This window comes from Penicillium subrubescens (genome assembly GCF_028828155.1).
Source record: "Penicillium subrubescens strain IBT 31985 chromosome Unknown utg000003l_segment0_segment0, whole genome shotgun sequence".
In the NCBI taxonomy this organism is placed as follows: domain Eukaryota; kingdom Fungi; phylum Ascomycota; class Eurotiomycetes; order Eurotiales; family Aspergillaceae; genus Penicillium; species Penicillium subrubescens.
Genome location: NW_026643153.1, coordinates 2,603,422 through 2,624,801, shown reverse-complemented (window position 1 = coordinate 2,624,801; position 21,380 = coordinate 2,603,422). Strand labels below are relative to the sequence as shown.

The following is a 21,380-nucleotide window of genomic DNA, read 5'->3' as shown; positions in this document are numbered from 1 at the left end:
CACTTGCCCTCTTATCAGTATCGCCGATGCCTGCAACTGGAAGCGGGAGGGGGACATTCGCTTAGTCAGACCGGTGACGTCCTGCACAACTGGTCCCTCCCTGCAGCCTCAGGCCACACACAGACAAACCAGGCAAACCACGGGGTTCCAGTACATTCTAACAGGTGAATGCGGTGCAAGACACTGCAGAACGAGCTACTCCTCCCTCTCCCTGCCCACACTAACTCCTCCATCGCTTTTTAAGTGACCTTTCCTGATTTCATCTTCCACTCTCCCCATTTTACCTCCCATCTCCTTTGGCTATAGACAACATGTCCACTACCGTGCACCCCGAAGGTAAGTTGTTGATCAGCTCGACTTCCCCGCTCTGGCCTAAACACCCGGCCTTGCACATTTTGCAGTCAACCGCGGCGCCATTCCCAAGTTCCCTTGCTCCAGATGCCCCGCAAGCTCGCTCAATTCATATATGATTGATCTTCGAACCCTATCGCTAACTGGAGATGTGTCTGGATTACAGTCACATGGGCTCAGCGCTCCTCCGACTCCGATGCGGAGCGGAACTACCTCTACGTGAACCTTAAGACCCCCGACGTCCCTAAGGCCGAGGCCAAGCTGAGCATCACTCCCTCCAATGTCTCTTTCACCGGCACCTCTGGCAAGGGAGTCACATACTCCGTCTCCCTGGACCTCTACGCCGAGATCGACCCCGAGAACAGCAAGGTCAACCACACCGACCGTGAGGTTGAGCTTGTCCTGCGCAAGAAGGAGCTCAAGCTCGAGTACTGGCCCCGCCTTCTCAAGGACTCTAAGAAGGTCCACTTCCTGAAGACCGACTTTGACAAGGTATGCTTCACGCGCTATTCTTTCTTTTATATCTTTGCACTGGTGCTGGTGGGGGCGGGGTGACATTGCGGCTCGCTAACTTGTATACAGTGGGTCGATGAGGATGAGCAGGACGAGGCTGCCGAGGATGACTACGCCAACAACTTCGGTGGCTTCGGCGGCGACGAGGGCGGCGGTCTCAGCAACATTGACTTCTCCAAGCTCGGCGGCATGGGCGGTGCCGGCGGCATGCCCGACCTGAGTGCTCTTGCTGGTGCTGCGGGTGGTGCTGAGGGCATCGAGGGCGAGGAGGAGGAGGACGTAAGTGATATCTCAATCCACTAGTCTACAGTTTGGCCTTTTGAGATTCGATACTAACATCTACACAACAGGATGAGCTTCCCGAGCTCGAGGAGGCCGATGGCAAGTCCAAGATCCAGGAGGTTTCTTAATTTTTTGAGCTGTTATTACCCCTTTTCTACGGAATCTATGATGACCAGAAATGAAAAATCTGGGTGCTGCTGAGGCGCCTACGAACCGGTGTGCCGGAGATCGATTGGATTTTGCTGCGGGGAGTTCCCCTTTGTTTGTAGATCCAAAGCAACACAGCCCAGCTTGTTGAGCCATTGCCCCTTGTTGATATACTCGGTCAATGAGGTATGATTTTAGGGAGCCCTCTAATGAATGAATGCAATGGTAGTGAATCTTACTTGGGTGGCAGTACAGAGTAGATGTAGCCCTAGAAAGCAGAGAAGGCAGGCCTGGACCAGATAGGATATACAGAGTAGACCTGTGCAGGGTATTCTACCATACCTTCTTGTATGCCATTTCTGTCGGGTTTTCTAACACCCTCTTTCCATTTTTTTTTTCCACCATTTACACTAGTAATCTGTCCATACTGGGGCATGTCTACTCAGCCGCACGGCCACTGGGAGCTTCGTTAAGAACCTGGCGATGACGCAAAGCAGAACACAGCACAAAACCAGCGCTACACCCGCAGGCTCGAGTAGATATGACATATTGATGGAGTATTACCAGACCACTTGAGTACTGGAGATACTCAATATTCTCATTATTTCATGTAGTATTTTGCTCCGTTTCCCCTATACTCAAGCCTACGCCCTGTCGACCGCTTGGGTATACTTGGCGCGCAACGGGCGGTCATTGGCTGATCAAAGATTGTGCCGCCACACTCACCCCTCGAATTTGTGGAGGGCTTCATCCTTCAACTCTTTTCTCTTTCAGCCCTCTCCGTTCAACCTCCACCCTAATTCTACCCTCTCCCCTCTTTGAGATACCCCGTCTACCATCCGGGAGTTCCCTGTCTTTCTTTCAGGTTGCATCAGCGTTTCCTTCTTTCGATTCGACCCGCTCATCCCCGCGATCGGGCGCATCTCACATTTTTATCCCACCAAAAGCCTGTCCGGCGTGACCATCCACAACCGCCAACATGCCGCCCAAGAAGGCCGATGCGCCTAAGAAGAAGCAGGCCTCTGTCGAGGACAAGGTATGTCATGCCTAATACCGAACATTTCAACAATAAAACCCGACTCGCTAACCTCTCAATCTTTCCATAGACATTTGGCATGAAGAACGTACGTCAATCCCCGGAACACCTTTTTGCGCCCCGGAAACCACCCCGCCTCCAAGACAACCGTCACTAATCTCGACCAACAGAAAAAAGGTGGTGCCGCCAAGAAACAGATCCAGCAGCTGCAGGCCATGGCCAAATCCAACAAGGATCCCGATGCCAAGCGCAAAGAGGCCGAGAAGGAGAAGCGCGAGGCTGAGAAGAGGGCCGCCGAGCTAGCGAAGAAGGAGGCTGCAGAGCTGTTCAAGCCTATCCAGGTACAAAAGGTACCCTTCGGTGTCGACCCGAAGACCGTCCTGTGCATGTTCCACAAGAAGGGTGGCTGTGAGAAGGGCAAGAAGTGCAAATTCAGTCATGATTTGAACATCGAGCGCAAGGCGGCCAAGAAGGATCTCTACACCGACTCGCGCGACTCCGAAGAAAGCGATGAAAAGCAGAAGGCCGATACTATGGATAACTGGGACGAGGAGAAGCTTCGCAGTGTCGTGCTCAGCAAGCACGGTAACCCACGGACGACGACCGACAAGGTGTGCAAGTACTTTATCGAGGCAGTGGAGAACCAGAAGTATGGTTGGTTCTGGACCTGTCCGAACGGAGGCGATAAGTGCATGTATAAGCACAGCTTGCCGCCAGGGTATGTGGTTATCTCGAAGCTCTCTACATTTGTGAAGGGTTGGTTACTGATAAGTTGAGCAGATTCGTCCTCAAGACTAAGGAGCAGAAGGCGGCTGAAAAGGCCCTGATGGACAAGTCGCCATTGAACACCCTTACGCTGGAAGATTGGTTGGAGTCAGAGCGGCACAAGCTGACTGGTACCTTGACACCGGTTAACCCAGAGACCTTCGCCAAATGGAAGAAGGAGCGCCTGGACAAGAAGGCCGCCGAGGCGGAGGCACAGAAGGCCAAGGAGGCTACTGGTCGTGCCATGTTCGAGAGCGGAGACTGGAAAGATGAGGAGGAAGCTAGCAGTGATGAGGACGACTCGGACGACGACGACGACGTTTGGAACTTGGTGGCTCTGCGGAATGAGACTGAGAAGCTGCGCGAGCAAAAGGAGGAGGAGCGTGTGGCCAAGCTCTCCGGAGTGGAAATCCCGCCATCAAGTGACGGTGCTATTGCGCAGGAGGCTGCTGATTGAGTCCCTGACCCCTCTCGCGAAATTGGTTTCGTGTGTTTCTAGGATCTGTCCCCTTTCAGGTCTTCAGGAACCGACTTTACTGGTACGATTCCTCTGTCCAAATGGGATTAGATATTAACGCCGAGTGATCACTGTCATGACGTGTCGCCCGTTCCTGCATCTTGAGATGTACAGACGGGCATTCGCTCTGAGTGACCTGGTCGTGTTCCTAGAGGCCCGGCTGACTGTCAGACTGAATTCTTTTCTACTACCTTGGGTATATAAAATAATCCAGATTGTGGATAGAGAAGATGCATCTGCTGTTGGCCAAGGGGGCAGGGTTCCAGAGGATCCTGTGTTTTCATGTGACGGAAGAATTAACGACTGATATCTTGTTATGGCAGCTTGCTTTTATTAGCAAAAAGTCCGTTCATTCCCAGTATTGTCCAATCTTAATAGCAAATGGTCCTCACCGGCCCTTCAAAGTTGCCAGCACACCAACCTTGGAACCCACCTATTCACGCCCGGCCACCATATTCTCCACGGTGGCCCTAAACCGCGTAGACACTAGAAGGAAAGCCCTGACTTTATGAAAGGCAACGACAACGTAGATCCACCTGGAAAATATTTCCGACTCTGATTCTCGCTGAGAAGATTACTCCGATAAACAATTCATCTACTCTCGTGCCTGACTATATATCACCAACTACACTCAGTCTCCAACCCCCTATTTCCCCTCATATCCAATCGCCGCAGGCTTATCATTAGCACTCTCATCGCTATCAAACTTCTCATTCGAGTCCTCATGAATGACGCTCTCACGGCGAACGCTCTCTCGACGAATAGCCTCCTCGAGGTACTCCGGCTTAAGCTGACCGTGCTTATCATAGCGGTAAGGCTCTTTGATCGAGATGCCCACAACGTCGAAGATGTTAGACGACTTCTTGAAGATGGCATCCATTTCTTCCAGGGAACGGTAGCGTGTTTCGGGGAAGAAGAAGTATACAGCCGGGAATATGAAGAAGTTGCTGTTATTTAGTTAGTCAAACTGGACAATTTGTGGGAAGGGTATCGTGGTGGTGGGTTCCAATGGGTTATCTTACATCACGGCGAAAATAATATAGGTCTTATACTTGATGCTGTCGAATGCAACAGGAGTGACCATAACGACCATGAAGTTGAAGATCCAGTTGGCGCTAACGAGATATTTGTTAGATCATGGATGCATCAAGACTGCCGTGGACTGTCCTGGTACTTACCTAGTAGCCAGCGCGTTTGTCGGAGCACGAATGCGCAATGGCACGATCTCTGCAGGATACAGCCATGTCATACCAAGCCAGCCAATGGCAAAGAATGTGTTGAAAACGAAGAGGAACACTGCCTGGCCAACACCGGCACCACTCTCGTTATAATGAGTTAGGCGGTAGTTGGTGCCGGCGAGAATTGCCATGGATATTGACATTCCAGCAGCCTAGAATAGTCAATTCTGATTAGCTATGTATATACGAGACCAGCGAGGAAGGGTAGATCACATACGCCGAAAAGCATGAGAGGCCGACGTCCGACTTTCTCAATAATAAAGATGGGGATGAAGGAGGCCATGAAGTACTCTGTACCATTGCAAGCAGCGAGTAACTTGGGTAGATTGCCTTCTCCAAGACCAATTTGCTTGTACAGGGAGGGCGCCTGGGTTGAATGTGTTAGCTAGGTTCAAGAAAAAGTGTCCCAGCGAGGCAGTCACTCACATAATACGTGATCAGATTGATTCCAGAGATTTGCTGGAACATTTGGTTGACGTAGGCAAGAACCACACGGTGGAATTCGCGGTATTCGCTCATCTTGAACAAACTCCTGAACGAGCCCTTGCTCATTTCCTTGACTGTTTCTCGAATGGCGATGAGCTCGTTCACAATGTAAGGATCATCTCGGGGTTTCTCGTTCAAGGCCTCGAGAATTTCCAAAGCCTCCTCTTCCCGACCTTGCATGACAAGCCAGCGTGGAGATTCGGGCAGGTGAAGGATAGAGAAGAAAATCACGACGGCGAAGAGAATTTGGAATGCGAGCGGGAAACGCCAAGCTACCTCCAATTCACCAATAAAGGAAAATCCTGTTTTTGACTGATTAGCCTTGTCTCTTATATTCAACAAAATGTAGACTGCTTTCCACTTACCGTAGTTAATCCAGTAGCTAAGGCAGATCCCTCCGGTGATAAGTGAACCTTCGATCATGACCATCTTACCACGATCGTGTGCGTGTGACGACTCAGATTGCCACGTTGGGACAGTACTCGTGTTCAAACCATTGCCAATACCTGTGACGATACGAGCGATGATAAATTGAGGCAGCTGGAAGGATGTAGATTGCAGTAGAGCTCCAGTAGCCATAGTCATACAGCCACAGAGAATAGTCTTGCGTCGACCGAGCGGATTACCGATGAAGATGCATAAGATGGAGCCGACAAAACATCCCAAATTATAGGATGCAACCGCAATACCTTGGTTCGTAGCACGTTGAGATCGCACAGCATCTGAGACCGTCTGATCCAGATTGTCGATATCAGGGAAATACTTGATGAAGGACGGCAGGTCTAGCAGACCACCTGTGATACCTTGATCATAACCGAAAAGCCTTTGGGAAGGTACGAGTTAGCTATTGGTGGCGGCTCTATAAGCGCCACTAGTGTCGCCAAGGTAGAGTAACAGAGAGCATGGATCATACAAGAAATCAAGACTACCGAGAGAACTGATGGCCAAGTTTAGAGCCCGGCCCCGGAAGCCAAAGAACCTCGGAATACCAAACATCACGTCCTAGCAGCGCAAGAAGGTGAAAATCGATCGAAACATCGAAACCAGAAGGAATTAGGGCATGATAGTAACAGCTTATATAGCAGCCGTCATTTCCCCAGTCTACCTCCGGATTAACATAAAGAGTAACCCGAGCTGTCCGGCTTCTACGGGGGGACCGTGTATGGGGTCGGCCAAGGTACGGGGAAAGACGTGTGTGGCGGGGATGGGGAAGACTCGGGGAATAAGTCCACGGTAAGTTGGATTTGGGGGCGGCTCGTCGGCTCGATTATAACTGGACCAATGACTCTTAACGACACACGAAGCACTTGGCAATCGTATGAGATCATTGGATGGTGATATAGTATCTCTTGGCGGGGGATGTGGAATATCTTGGCGGCGGCATGGCACTCCTTGGCGCCTGCCTCAAAGGAATAGACTAAGGTACTGGTCTCATTGGATTTTACGGTTTATTCCGTACTTTGCCGAAGGAGTGCCCCATATAACAGGAAAAGTCCGAAATTACAATGTCAAAGCCCACTCCACTTGTGCCATCGCTTCCACTCTGGGGAATAAACCTGGAGAAACAGTGTGGGTCTAGGCATCCAACGTTGGCCCCAACGCCCTCGATCAAGAGCGTAAGGGCCATCTCATGGTGGGATATTTGAGAACTGATAAGGATTACTAGAAGTCCAAGATTCAAACAAGATAGACATCTTGGATGATATGCGCCAAAACGCCATGCCGCACGTGGATCCGAGCGATTGAGCCCGCCAAGACCTTACAATGCAAGCCCTGGCAAGCCTCCCCTCGATCAGACACACGGGAGGCCGTGCAAAGAACGCCTTTCCTTGGCTTTACCAGGGTGGCTTGCCTTGGCTGATCTCACAGAAACCGAGGACCAGGAAAAACACTACCATGCAACTAACCCACACAGCCTGCTCCGGGTAGTTAATCATACTAGACGGACCCTGGAGGGCCTTATCCGCTTCCGGTATAGACGGCAGGTGAGTTGCACGAATCAGAGGGTATGTACGGAATTCAGGATGTTGTCCATTAGGAAAGCCTAGGATGCCAGTGACAAGTGGTAATAATTATTTCCGAGAATCACACCATGCTGACAATTACCTAGCAAGCCTCAGGTGAGGTGAGGCTGAGCTCGCGTACCTTTGCGAAGGAAAGCAAACAGCGCTCAAACACGGTGGTTCGGTTTGGAATTGTTGGTAGTGCCTTCGCTTTTTCATTCCACTTCAGCAGCTTTTCCAATATGTACGGGAGCAATGAATGATATTTCCAATGTCATTCATTTCATAGTTGTGAGAGTAGCATTTGCGTCAAGGTAGGATTGTTCAAATCTACCTCGTGAAGCCTTATGGAAAATGGCAAATTACTTTACACATGAGTCTCTCTGCTAGCAACTCCGCCAGTTGGCATCATAGCAGTTATAGGCGGCTGGTTCCTATTTGGCGTGAGGAACGACAAATGAACCTTACATGAATCATTGATCAAGGTTTAAGGAAAGCAAGTCTTGATCAGGGGAATGAAGACAGCTAGTGTGTTTTTAGTGACAGGTGTCTCATAGTCTAGATGTAACAAGCTTTGGTTTCTCAGCCACTTTCGACCATATGCAGTGGCAGTTCACAAGTCTCAATCTAGAAATAAAGGAAACGGATAATTCAGACTTGCTTCGATCACTCTTATTTGAATGGTCTTCCTGACTGTTTTTCTCGATGGCATAAATACCGTTTATGTGGTCTATAGTTTGACTCGTGACTGCAAAGATGAGTTTCAAGCTTATGGAACCCCACTGTAGGCATCTTCTGCTTATTTCGTTGCTTGGCTTTGTCAACCGTAGAGTATATATCATGTCTGCGAGCAGGAAGAGACCGAAGAATGATTATTCAGGCAAGAAGAACAAACTTCAGCGTAAGTTATGAATCACAAGCCAACATTGTTAAGTATGAATGTTGTATGCAAATCATCCACGCCAAAGCAAACCATCCTCCTGATCAATAAATGAATCGTCCAAGTTGGGAAAAGCAAAATGAACGACAAAATTCACCGATCGTATCATGATCTGATCACTTCAACAGCCCCGATTCCAATTTATTATCAAAGCTGAGCTGAACGTTTTAAATTCTCTTCCAAAAACCCACAGTTGGCTTTGCGGTATTATCGACACTCATCTTCGAGATATTGGCCGCATCATGGGATGGAAAATCTAGCCAAGTTTCTCATTGATCTTGTCCATCTTTGCGGAAAGCTCGACGAGCCGGTCACAAGAGCACGAAGAGCCCGGCAAGCAATCACAAGCTCTCTCGCCTTGTTTGGTCGTCGATGAGGTTTGAGAATTTCCGACCGAATCTCTGTCCTGGAGTTCGCGGCTGCGCTCATGGTTCTGAGCCAGCTCATGTCGCATCTGCCAGGTTGAGTGCCGCTTCAAGGAATCATAAGCCCGCTGTAACTCGCTATCATCGAGTTCTGACAGAACTTTATAGAGCTTAGTGGTGTTGTGAACGGTGCGGTCTTTGAAAAAAATTTGCCATCCCGGTACACACCTGTGTCATCTCTGTGGTTTTTCGGCCTGACTCTTGGAAATATTCCGCGAAAAAATTCCAATCTGGATTTTCTATGGAGAAGTGTTTGTTGTCCAAATTTTCTACCATTTTAGTCATCTCTTTGTCTAGATCATCCATCCGTTGAAACTGTTTCCGGATAGCCTGCTCGTTCTCGATGACAGAGGTGAGTAGACCTTGGCTTGGCTGGCTTGAGTCGTCTTGCGGAGAGAGGTCATGGCAGCAGGGTGATCCCATATAAAGCAGTTGCAAAGCTAATGTACGTCTAATATAACGAATCACAATTGTGTAGATACCAAATCTGGCGTACTTGGTTGATAGAAATTTCATACAACTTTGATCTACAAAATTGTGACTAAGATACTCTCATCTTTCCGATACACGGCTACTGGACTATGCCTAGCTGTAAGTCCCACCTGAAATACTGCAATTCTCTCGCCCTCGAGCGTCCAGCTCGTGACCGTAGTCTCAGAGTAACGGTCGATCACTCTCAGTACACCAGTATTGCTACCGCTGACAATAAGGCTTCCTTCGACGCTCATAGCCGATATTCCAGTACTATCTGCCGCGGATAGCTCACGTGGTTCTGAATCCATTAAAGTCAGGCCCCACGTCTTATGGAACCGTCAGCGCCGCCAGCGATGAGCAAGTCGCTCGCTAGATGGAGGAGTGAGACGCGTACTCCCTGCGCCCCATAGCCTTAGAGGATAGCAACGTAGGATCTGTCAAATTATAAGACATTTTGTCAATTCTTAGACCACTTTCAACTCGGGAAATTCGGATAAGCGACATACCCAGTATTGGGATCCCACACCCGAATATCGCGGTCCTCGATACTCGTGGCGACCCCTCCATCATATTCCACGCTATGGATGCTGCCCCGATGGCCGCGTAGAGTTTTAAGGCATTCACCTGTCAGAGAATTCCAAGCGCGAACCTGGGTGTCATAGCTGCCAGAGACTACCGTGTTGCCGTGAGCTTTCAGACCTCGGATTTCACTGATGTAGCAAATAAACTCAGCCTTTGAGCTAAGAGAGCCAGATGCTATTTCCCAGGTTCGTAGCGTACCGTCTCGCGTCCCCAGATATCAGGGTATATTCGTCGAGGAATTTCAAACACCGCACTAGTGACTCGTGGCCTGTAACGGATTGCAGAGGGCCACTGGGATATCTTGTGAGAAATTCTATATTCGTGCTTTATATACAGTTAGAGATAGGGTCCACCTTACTAGGATTGAGTGTTTAATAAATAGATCTCTCCATTCGCACTACCAAAAACGATCGTGCTACCTTCTCTCGCGAGACTCCGATGCTATCGACCCTTGCAAGTGTTTCGACCTGCTCTGTCGATAGGTCGAGATTATAGATGCACCCATTCGCCGATCCGATGAGCAGGAAATCTTCACCTTGGCAAAATGAAATGACTAGAGCCGGTTCATTGTATAAAATCTTCGTGAGAGGAATCTCTCGCGGGGAGAAATCGTTTAGGCAGGTCTTGCTTGGTCCTTTATTATCCTGCTTCTTTTCCCTAATTGATCCAGTGGGGTTGCATTGAGGCCAGGTTCCCAACTGGTAGAAACCATACTAGTGATTGGGATCTAACTTGATCCAGATTCTAGGAAAGGGCAGGATAAGTACCCCACAATGATATCCTGAAAACAAGCAATTATGATTAGCGGTGGGCGAGGACTAGGGTCATCGGACGATCGGACCGCCATGATTGTTAAGGCTAAAGGCAACGTATAAAAATGCCAGAAGGGGGACTCACACATTGTGGCTCTTCTGTCCATCAACTTCCTCTCACTATGGCAATCTTAATGCATCTAGCTTTAGCGGGGTTACCTCTACCCCTTCAATATACCCAAGCAAAGGACATCCAAGAGGCCCTGAGCGATGATATCGCCGGTGATGCTACCCAAGAGAGCCTACTTGTTGAAAACAGTCAAGGATTCGGTACTACTCTCCATGTAAACCATATCAGTCCCCTCAAAACCCCCGGTCAGATCTAACCAGGTTTCCAGTTTGACGATGTGCCAACTCATGTGATGACCGGAACCGGAGCCATATCCACTTATTCATACTTAAATTTCAGCGGTTTTACCACCGTAAACACCATGGCAGCGGCATCTCTAGGCTCTATCTCAATACACGACGCAGATTGTGCTTCCTCCCAGCCAAATGCGCTATTCGGTGCCGGCACCAGGACTGGTCATAAAGCACGCTCACGCTGGGTAGCCGACACAACCAAACTACATAGCGCAGGTCATTCGGAATATTTCAATTTGAATGGCTTCCGTGTTAAACCGCTTGGAGAAGTGCCGCGCGGACTAGTATTGGAAATTTTTGCATGGGAGATACATGACTCGGAAGCCCAAAATGTGTACAACGCTTGGATTGCTTATACTGAAGGGGGTTATCAGGATATGCAGTACTATAATTTTACAATGTTTCGAGGATCTTGGGGGAAAAGGTGAATATGGTCGAAATCGTTATCCGGCCTCCAGATGAGCACCAAGAGGAGGTGGATTGGGCTTTTTGTCTGGATGATCTGGGTATTGAGTTCTTGGATAGGAGATTAGGCGAGTAACATAGTTTTTCCACCTTTATATTGATATCTTTTGCTGCAAGATGAGGATTTGGAGATCCGTCACAAACTGATCCATGGCCAATATCTCGATCACAGTCATGACATCAAACCACGCTCAGGAGCTTCACAAGGTCTCCTGAAATAGTGCTATGCCAGCAATCGAAGTACTCGCGCATGATTATCTTGCTCAGCTCTCCTGGCAGGAGTGAGGTCCGGTTCAGACTATGAGGAGCTTCCTGAGGTTTCTGAATCTGTTGCAATCTGGCACGCAAGCTCAGGAATTCCTCGATGTCTTTTTCTTGCAGCATCAGCTGGCGCCCCAAAACATGGTCGTACAACGTAAACTATTTAAATGGACTTTTCAAAAGACACTAGAAAGATCTTTCACAAAAGAGAACGGTGAAGTACATTTATTCACATAGCAAACCGTTTCTCTGGTCTGGATATCGAGGATCCAGATATGCTTATTTCCCATCATATTCGCAAGGCGTGTAGTGTATCATGTGAAAGCACAAGTTGTCGTGCGACTAGTCTTGGCCTAAATGGAGCAGCTCTCGCACTTGTTTGTGAGGATTGTTTTCTTACATACTGTACATATCTTTTTACAGGTCATTCTACTCATCTTTCTACAAATCTTCGGTCTATCCGATTTTCATGTTTCACTTAGTACACTGTTCGATTTGTTTACTACATACGTCAACAGCCATGTTGGCTGTCACCGCAGGGGTGGCCCACTTTGTATGGACAAATATCCTGCACGGACCACTTCCATAGTAAATCGATGCCCCAGGAAATCTTTCTGGACACTTTAAGGGATGTACACCATTTTCCCACCCAAGTGAGGTCGGAGAGTATATATAGAAGTAGTGGGGTATAACCATACAAACAAAATATCCACAAGGCGCAAATGCTACCAATGCTAATGCAATTATCTACAAAGTTGCTTTGGCTTGGACCCGCAAGAGTCCACTCTCCAGCATCAACGCCGTCGCATCCTCCGCAACACCCCGCGACAGTTCGAATCCACGTCCACCAGCGCCATAGGCGTGCACAATGCTCTTGCTGTCCTCGACTTGCTCCACTTCGATCCGCATCCCGCCTTCACGGGCGGGTCGGCGCCCCACGATGTCTCGAACGACGTCGAACTGGCCCTTGCTTTCGGCGGTGAAGGGGAACCATTTCGAGGCGTTGCTGAGGAGTTGGGCTCTGATTTCGGGGGACGGGTTCGGGTCCCAGTCGTGGGGTTGCTTGGTTCCGCCGATGACGGTGCCACCGTCTAGCGGGCGCGGGATGCAGAAGGACCATGTTCCGTCTTCGTTCTGGCGGGTGATTGTTGCGGAGACAGGGTTGCGAACCAGACAAGTTTGGCCTTGGTTTGGAGTTTAGTAATGGTCTAATAGTGCGAGTAGATAACGGGACAAAGATAAACTCACCTCTGATGATGAAGGACTTTGGGTCCGCGAAGCCAGTCCCGGAGCAGTTCACCACCGTCTTGACATTGTCGGCGAGCGCAAACGCCTCTTTGATATTCACGAGGGTGTATTGCTGGGTTCTGCCACCCTTCACGATGAACTTGCGCAGCATGTGTGCGCAATATACAGGAGAGTTGATCACATATGTGCCATATTCGACTCCCCATTTCACACCAGCGGGGATTTCATCGGTTGTTAAAGAACGGAAATCTTCAAAATGGTAGACATTCTGCACGCTCGGCTTATCCAGGTATTCTGGCGGCGGTGCTTCCAGGTGCTCAATGCCTTTCACGAAGTTGATGCCAGCCGCTGGTTCGTCAGCGGCAATTTGCTTGAGGTAGTTGAATGTCCGCAGTGCTTGGTTGGCTTCTCGCAGTGCCTGGGGCGAGGATCCTGGCACCGGACGATAGTGCGCTCCTGCCCATGGTGAGGCGTAGTTGATGGAGGTGTCCGAGGGAAAGTCTCGGGCTACCAGAAGCACGGATTGCGTGCTACTCAGATGCTCCTGGATGGACAGGGCAGTTGAGAGGCCAATTACACCTGCGCTATTCAGATTGTCAGTCGTTGAGACTTCTATCGCTGGTGCCGAGGTAATGCGCTCACCCTATCACCACGATAGTTTCCAGGCTGGCCATGATGGATAATTGTTGCAAGGACGATGAAGACTCCCAACAAAAGTGGATTGTAAAATCTCGAGAGCCCTTCAGCCCTTTTAAGGATGATGGATCGGAATGAGGCTCTGCTGCACCGAGTTGAGTCAAGATTGTGACTGGGGAACTGACAAGACCCCGCGATCAGATGATAAGCGGCATCTGCGAGTGTGGCTGTGGTGGGACATGATCGCTTGAGATAACCAAGTTTGGTAGAGGCTTGTCAGGTAACTCGTAAAGAGACCAAAGTTGGTTGTGGAGGCTGAATCGATTTCCTCGTAGCTTACAAAAAATAAGGTAACTAAATCTGAGTGTAACCAAAGCTACATAGCTCAAAACTATATAGGCAACCTTCCAGGTGTTGATCATCTGCAGGTTGTGCTGCTCGGTCCAACTGCAACTTCGCCGACCGCCGGCCCGTTGTTCGGATTCTTCTTCCACTTCAGTCTTCACCCTCGTGATGCTCCTCACCTTTTCGGATGAGCATCACATCTCCTACAGCACGATCCATCGTTTGTGCAGCTCCATTATCCGGTCATTGCCGTCATACAAGCTCGATTGGAAACCTCTCCATCCCAATCCTGTCCGTCGGTCGATGCTATCACAGGGGCCCAAGCTCCTGCGAGCGAACGCCCGATCTATGTGCTTCGGGTGCATGAAAAGTCACTTCCCAGCTTGAAGCACCCACAAGTCACATCACATATCTTTCAAAGAGATCCGGATTCGGAGAGCTTTCCATGCGATCCCCGGAGAACAAAAAAGAAAAACAGAAGCAATTTGGAGATTGACCAATACAACAACAGAAACAAATATGAAACTCGGAGACTCGAACGGTAGACTAATTCTCCGTTCTCTCATGGCCTTTCAGGCTCTCCTATAGGCTCACCAGCTTGCCTCATCAGGGACCATTACCTTACTACTTCTCCTTCCCTATTCTCCCCTACTGTCCCGGTCGGACTGTGATATCTTGCACTTCTGGGATCTGATTGGCTGCACCGATGTGCTGGAGGCGCCGAGGGATCAGCAGTGACGAGATCTGATTGGCAGGTGAGGTGACGAAGGTGCAGATTGACACTCCTGCAGACCTGCACGGATCCCCATCACATCGTGTCTCAGAACACAGCATGCTTTGTGACTCGACCGTTCACGGTTTCCTGCAGCCCTCGGCCAAAGGACCCTCGTGGAAGGCTGGAAGCAAGTCACTTTCTAACGCCTTTTCCTTGCGGGTCACGGATAGCCCATCCCATTCCTGGAATTGAAACTTGGAGAGTTGCAGTTTTCGGGTACTTCTGGTTAACTTATGATCGATACCACCACGACTTCTGTATACTAACGAATCTTAGATAGACCACGGACAAGTCGACCATGGATCGACAACCAGTTTCTCCGCTTTACTCTCTTTTATTTCTTCTCCAGATGCGCTCGTCTAGCAGAGACCCACATTTATTTGACGAGCCTTGAGGATGATGATGATTTTCCGTCTGTGATTCGGGAGCCTCCTGCATCGATCTAAGCCCGTAACTTCTTCTACGGCCGCGCTTCTGCATGCTCGTTGGTGCAAGCCCGCACGACCAGAGCCACGCCTCCCCCAGCCACCAAAAAGGCTCGATCTCACCGTCTCCGCTAATGATGTGATGCTCTGCTTGTCTCCGATCCTGGGACTATGGGAACACGGGGCGGTGGAGTAATTGCTCACTCCCTCTCGGCACACTGTATGGTCGGTCGTGAAATGAAGCGCCCTGCTGCTTTTGCCTTCTGCTGGCCCGGCGTCAACCCCGATTGCTCCATGGATCAAAATGCTGATCGCCTCTCTGCGCCCCTCTCCTTTTCTGAGATCCTGCGACTTGCTTGCTCTCAGCCAGTAGACTACTAGACCGTTTCTGCCCCTGTCCTAGCCAGGATATGGGATATGCACTTGACTCCGGTAGGGAGAACAGGGTAGCGCCAGCTTTTATATATCGTGTATAGATATACATATGGTGCCGCGGGCCCCTTCACATCCACCCCTGCTCCTACCCACACCCCGCGTCCTGTCACAAACTCAAGCCCCTCCACCACGCTAGAGCATTGGGATGTGATGAACGTGGACAAGCGAGCCCTTTTTCCTCCCAAAATACACCATCCCTGTCATCTTTCTGCGTCTCTGATATTTTCGTGCTGCACCTTCTCCCACATCTAATATTCAACAACCCTCCGATCGGTCCGCAAGTCGACTGCGCCAGTCTCGCCAACCCGCATACGGTGTACCCGGACCAGTCTGTCGAATACTTGCAATTATAAACCCAGGCCTGCATATTGCGTCGCTTCATTGCCAGCCACGCTGCATCGCTTTGCTGGCTAGCCTGTAAGGCACTAACCTCTCGGAGTTTCCCCATCCCAAATGCCTGGCGCTACCCTGTCGCCTTGCTTTCCTGCGCCTTGAGCGGTACTTAGGGTCGTGAACCGATTAGTAACCTCCTGCCTGGTTCAAGTTAGTTAGGTCAGTGACCATTTTCTCTCTTTACCTTATTTCTGGTTCTGGTAATCCCCGTGGATACCTCCCAAAGTATCTTAGCTGGTCGTGGAGACGCGAGATCCGGCAAGCCAGCGCTGCGGAGAAAGCGTCGCCTTGGCCCACCACTCCAATTCCAGCCTCGACAAGACAAATTTTATTGTGTAGAGAAACGCAGACACAATTTCAGCTAACATGATGTGGAACAGGAATTTGGTGCCAGAATCGCGACCTTCGAAGACCCTCAAAGCAATGGCACCGCAGTCGCAGGTGACGGAGTCCCGCTTCGAGCCTTGCGCCTCCACAGCATCATTATTCCTCTATGCCCAGGGTTCCGTGATCCTATGCTTGCACCATGATACTCTGGCGGTGGAACGTCGCTTTACCAGCCACCAGGATAATATCGAGTTCATATCAGTGGATAATGTGAGCGAGCGCGGTGCGGGAAGGCTGGTTGTCAGCTACGACGTGGGCCAAACTGCAATAGTCTGGGATATTTTTACGGGTACCGAGATCGCGCGATTTGCATCATTCGAGCATTTGAGAGTCGCATCGTGGATGCGCAATGGAAACGTTGCATTTGGTACGCAGGAATAATCGGCAAGGCCTCGAGCTTCGTGTGGATCACTGACGGAGCTATTATCTAGGCAACGGCAAGGGTGAAGTAATTCTTTTTGAACCTCCAACATCAGAGCATATTTCAGCGCGCACAATTTTCGATCCAATTACAGCTCTTGCGCCAGCAACAGACTGTCGCACATATGCGATTGGGTAGGTCTAAGCCCGCGATTGGATAATAGCATGACAACAGAACTAATTACATTCTACAGTTACCAGAATGGATCAATTTTGATCGCTAACCTTCTTCCTCAATTTACCATCCTTCATACATTGACTACTTCCCGTGGGCCATCGCCCATCCTTTCCATAGCATGGCATGCCTCGTCATCGAAGCAGAAATCGGACATGTTAGCAACACAGGCTTCCGATGGTGATCTGCGAGTTTGGAGCGTAGCGAAACCGCCAGGAAAAGAGTCACCACGAGTTATTCGAGTGCTGAAAAGATCCGATTCGACGTCTTCAGATCCAAAGTGGATGGCTTGGTCGAAGAATGGAAGGATTGTGCAGTATCTTGATGGGTAGGTGATCGAACTTGTAGAGATGCGACTAAAATTTGCTAATTCGATGTTTACAGGGAAACATGGTCATGGGATGTTCGAACGAAGCACGTAACCTACGAGCCAATCCCTACGATACAGGGTGTGCGAGGCATCGCGAGCTACGGTCCTACGGCAACACTTTTCACACTCGGCCCTCAGGATACAGTACAACAGTATGACTTGGAATCTCCAGCCATGGTTGCCAACGTTCAACATCTTGCGGTTGCTTCACGGTCGACGGCATCTGAAGGAAGTCGATCAAGAACAATGTCCCCACGTCGCCTGCAGGATCCCCCCGACATTCGCGAAAAGGGAGCCGGAAGACGGACGCCATTTGACACGAATGGTGTAGAAAGTGCGAAGCAAGCAAGGGCAGATCTTATCAGCCCCGCATCTTCAAGAAGTCGGACGGAATCTGTTAGCTCAAAAGCTTCCTCTGGAAAGTACAAGATGGACCGGCCATTTTCACCACCGAGTCGATCTGCCCAGAGTGGAACGTCATTTTCTATGAGTGGCCAGGATACCCCACAACCTTCGGCTTCATACGCTTATGCATCTTCCATTTCCATGTCGTCGGCGAAAAGCTCCCGGGCTGGGTCTCGACTTCGAAACGAAGTCCACTTGAGTCCCGCTGAACGAAACATTGTCGATCTCTTTCCATTTACCCGTGCGCGATTAAACGATGTACCATATAGACAGACACCGCCTCTTGACGAGACGCATCTTACCCCAGATGATTTACGACAGCAGATGCTCAGTGTGGTGTTTGGGTGGGACGGTGATATTCAAGATTTGTTAAGAGACGAGCGTATGTCTTTACTAACTTGTTAACTTGCCCTTGTGTTCATATCCGCTAACAAATTTCTTAGTGAGCCGTCACAAGGAAGGAAGCCAGAGCGCTATTTTACTCACCCGATGGTTGAATGATAATGACTCTGATCAAATGGCAGCAATGCTGGGACCTGGCCAAGTGACAATAGCAGATTGGATGATATTGGCGCTGAGCCAGATGAGCGGGCAGACACAGGCGAACAAGGTCGGACAGGCTTTTGTGCAAAAATTGCTCGAGATTGGAGACATTCACACTGCGGCTTCCATTCTCCTTGGAATTGGGGATTGTAATGATGCAATTGAGGTCTACGTTTCTCGAAATCATTTCATGGAGGCTATCCTCATGACCTGTCTTCTGATGCCAACAGATTGGCAGCGCCAGTCATATCTCGTTCGTCGCTGGGGAGAATATGTGGTCTCTCATTCTCAGCAACAGCTCGCCATCCGCTGTTTCATGTGCACCGGGGCTGAACCGACTGAGCCTTGGACTTCACCAGCCGCCCAGCAGGCTGCATCATTCGCAGAAATGATTCGAGGAAAGTCACCATTGGCATCTCCAGAGCCCACACAACCCCTCGGCCCCAGTCTGATACCTCCTCCAAACCGGCCAAAGTCTGGATCAGCTCAACGCCCAGCTGGAAAGACCCCCGCGCTAAAACTCATTACATCCTTCGATCATCAACCGAATCAGCGTTACCGATTCCCTGGCTTAAAATCAGACGATCGTACGCCAACTAACGCGCCTGGTGTTACTCCAATCGCCGAGTCCGCCGTTCCTGATTCAGCCATGTCTCCCGGTGGCTTTGGATCGTACAAACTCAACAATATCCAAAGTCTCAGCCAGGCGATGACTTCTCGAACAAACACCCCCGCCTTCAATCGTCGTCGCCTACCCTCTATTGGAGAGACCCCGGTAGATGTCCACCCTCCAGCATTCTCACGAAACCACTCCTACAACACAAGCAATTATGGTTCGACGTCCGAGAATGACGACACGAGTGGACATGAGCACAGCCAGGATGAACGGCCCTCAGATGGTGGCTTATTGACCTTGTCTTCGGCACGATATAACCCCTCCTCGGAGAGTAATTCCATGAAGCCAAGTCCTCAGACAGCCGTTCAGGCTCCGGATCATTTTGCTTCCCTCAAGGGACTACCATCTCCAGCGCCGGGCTTCATTGATGCACTCAGAGAGCATTCTGACATCCGGAATGGGTCAAGGGATCGAAAGCCAAATGGACTACAGCTTGACCTAGTTCAAGCAGAAGAGGCTCCGCTTGACTCCCAGGGACTATTACCTAGCGGCAAGAGTACGACTTCAACCCTGAACAGCTACACCTCCGCCAAGAGCCCGAGTGTCCGCAGTATCGACCAGTATATCAGCAGTCTCGATGAGGCAAACTATCATGCCAGAAAACAAAATGGCCGTCGTACCCCTGGCCGCGGTCGGCGGAATACGGACGACACCAGTAGTCAACAAGGATCTCGTGTTCATCAATCCCGCGAGGTATCTCAGGAAACTCGTGGCCGAAATGAGCGACGATACATTCAGCCCGCTAAGCGTTCGCCTTCGTCACCAGTACCCATGTCACCCGAGGAACTAGCTCGATACCACACTGGAGACTCTGAGAAGCCACGAGAATCACGCAAGAAGGGATCATCTCGTGCCAGAAGCGGAAGCAAGATGAGAAAGGATGGGTCGCGAAGCCGTCAGCGTTCGTCCAGTCGACACAAAGCAAACCGCTTCCAGGACGCCTCTTCTCGGGGTCGCAGCGTTGACCGCACAGGATCTGCCGCTCGATCACCGTCTTCACCATTGCCCATGTCTCTGCCAGCTCAGGGCGTCCTTAGAGCAGATGATGCAGAGGATCCACTCCGGCTTGTTTCTGGAGACCGACGCTTGCGCTCGCGTCACCGGAGTGCTAGTCGTCGCCGAGTAGAGCGAGGAGCAAGCTCGAAGCGAGATGAATCTCCAGAGACCCGACACATGCCATCTTACAGTGTTCCCGAAGTTCGACAAGCCCCCGAGCCAGAGATTCCTGCCCAGTCAGGCGGACATGAGCAATTGAGTGCCAAGGTCTTTGGTCAGGAGGATTTGTTCCTCAATGGGAACACCTACAAGCCGGAGCCAGTTTCTGATGATGCCCAAGAGTTGGTATCTCCGACAACACCGTTTGTCAGCCTGGCTGAGAAAAAGAGAAGAGAGCTCGCAGCTGCTGAACTCGAGGCCCGGCGTCTTTCTCTAGCTCGCAACCCGTCTGCCCCGAATATTCCGTTCCCGGGCGAACTATACAATGCGCGAAGCCCAGTGGATAGTCCGCCCCAAGTCTCTGGATCGTTCTTCCCAAGGGCGCCATCTCGAAACAAGATTCCTCCTAGCAAGAACTCCCCGGAATACCAGAGCGGATCCGACTCTAGCTCCTCTCGATCAGGTGTTCCTCTAGGACTACCTGCGACTCCTCGAGCGATGAGACACCCAAAGTATGGTGCCAATGGGCATGAAGTGGAACGACCTCCCTCAGTTCCAACTATCCCAACGGATTACTCGAACGGCATTCTTCTCTCCGACGCCCGGTATTCAGGTTATCAAAATGAGGCCGAGAGAATCCCACGCTCCATGTCTGTCCCCGTAGCAGAGGCCCAAGCCAACAACGCCTCGGTCCCATCTGATATTCCCATGCACCCACGATTCAACCCCCATCTCCCACGCAGCCGCTCCAGCAGCCGGAGTCGAAACATGGGCCACCGACGCACCAGCTCCGGCGGTTATGTCTCGGGTACATCCCCCCACGTCACGATCAGTATCGAGGAGACAATCGAGAACGCAATACAACGAAGACCCTCAGGCGTCCAAGTTGAGATGATTCCACCTCCCCCTCCACCACCTATCCTCCCGGAGTTACAGCATCTCAACACACCCCCGCCTCCACCCCCAATCCCACTTTCCACTGACCCAACTTCGCCCCGGGAATCTTCTGCCACGATTGACATTGCCATCGACCACGTAAACATGGGTCGTCTGCTTCCCCGTGCTATGACCGCTGCTCCGGCTTTGAGTGGGCCGAACACTCATCAGAATGCGAGCCGAAGGATGTCGTTCGAGCACCGGCGGAATCGGAGCTCGAATGAGAGCTTTGCGAATAAGCTGCGCAGTTTGACTCGGATGCGGAGCAATAGCCGCAGTGTGGAACCGTGGGGAAACACTGAGGCTGAATGGCCGTATAATGACGTGCCATTGTCGCATGGTCAGAGCAATGGTTTCTAAGAATCGTCTCGGCCACTTTCCATCCATATCTGTTTA

The 21,380-nt window shown here is 50.4% G+C and overlaps 6 protein-coding genes across 6 annotated transcripts; 3 read left to right on the top strand and 3 right to left on the bottom strand.

Annotated features, from left to right (window-relative positions):
- Positions 1-311: 311 nt before the first annotated feature.
- wos2 (Hsp90 cochaperone SBA1) lies at positions 312-1,274 on the top strand (the record flags this gene model as incomplete). The annotated part of the gene is made up of 4 exons (XM_057150925.1): positions 312-336; positions 518-843; positions 934-1,143; positions 1,215-1,274. 4 exons carry the CDS (start codon positions 312-314, stop codon positions 1,272-1,274), a joined length of 621 nt encoding a protein of 206 aa, XP_057011035.1.
- Positions 1,275-2,272: 998 nt separating this feature from the next.
- On the top strand, positions 2,273-3,551 carry N7473_004984 (translation machinery-associated protein TMA46; the record flags this gene model as incomplete). The annotated part of the gene is made up of 4 exons (XM_057150924.1): positions 2,273-2,329; positions 2,400-2,417; positions 2,500-3,047; positions 3,110-3,551. The coding sequence occupies 4 exons, from the start codon at positions 2,273-2,275 to the stop codon at positions 3,549-3,551; spliced, it is 1,065 nt and encodes a 354-aa protein (XP_057011034.1).
- A 706-nt stretch (positions 3,552-4,257) lies between these two features.
- N7473_004983 (sugar transporter) lies at positions 4,258-6,331 on the bottom strand (the record flags this gene model as incomplete). The annotated part of the gene is made up of 7 exons (XM_057150923.1): positions 4,258-4,558; positions 4,634-4,726; positions 4,790-5,001; positions 5,067-5,216; positions 5,276-5,637; positions 5,701-6,158; positions 6,249-6,331. 7 exons carry the CDS (start codon positions 6,329-6,331, stop codon positions 4,258-4,260), a joined length of 1,659 nt encoding a protein of 552 aa, XP_057011033.1.
- A 2,203-nt stretch (positions 6,332-8,534) lies between these two features.
- On the bottom strand, positions 8,535-9,126 carry N7473_004982 (uncharacterized protein; the record flags this gene model as incomplete). Its single annotated transcript, XM_057150922.1, has 2 exons — positions 8,535-8,871; positions 8,903-9,126. 2 exons carry the CDS (start codon positions 9,124-9,126, stop codon positions 8,535-8,537), a joined length of 561 nt encoding a protein of 186 aa, XP_057011032.1.
- Positions 9,127-12,407: 3,281 nt separating this feature from the next.
- Positions 12,408-13,582, bottom strand: N7473_004981 (FAD-dependent oxidoreductase; the record flags this gene model as incomplete). The annotated part of the gene is made up of 3 exons (XM_057150921.1): positions 12,408-12,844; positions 12,909-13,492; positions 13,551-13,582. 3 exons carry the CDS (start codon positions 13,580-13,582, stop codon positions 12,408-12,410), a joined length of 1,053 nt encoding a protein of 350 aa, XP_057011031.1.
- A 2,758-nt stretch (positions 13,583-16,340) lies between these two features.
- N7473_004980 (WD40 repeat domain-containing protein) lies at positions 16,341-21,344 on the top strand (the record flags this gene model as incomplete). The annotated part of the gene is made up of 5 exons (XM_057150920.1): positions 16,341-16,671; positions 16,736-16,859; positions 16,919-17,227; positions 17,284-18,056; positions 18,118-21,344. 5 exons carry the CDS (start codon positions 16,341-16,343, stop codon positions 21,342-21,344), a joined length of 4,764 nt encoding a protein of 1,587 aa, XP_057011030.1.
- Positions 21,345-21,380: the final 36 nt, after the last annotated feature.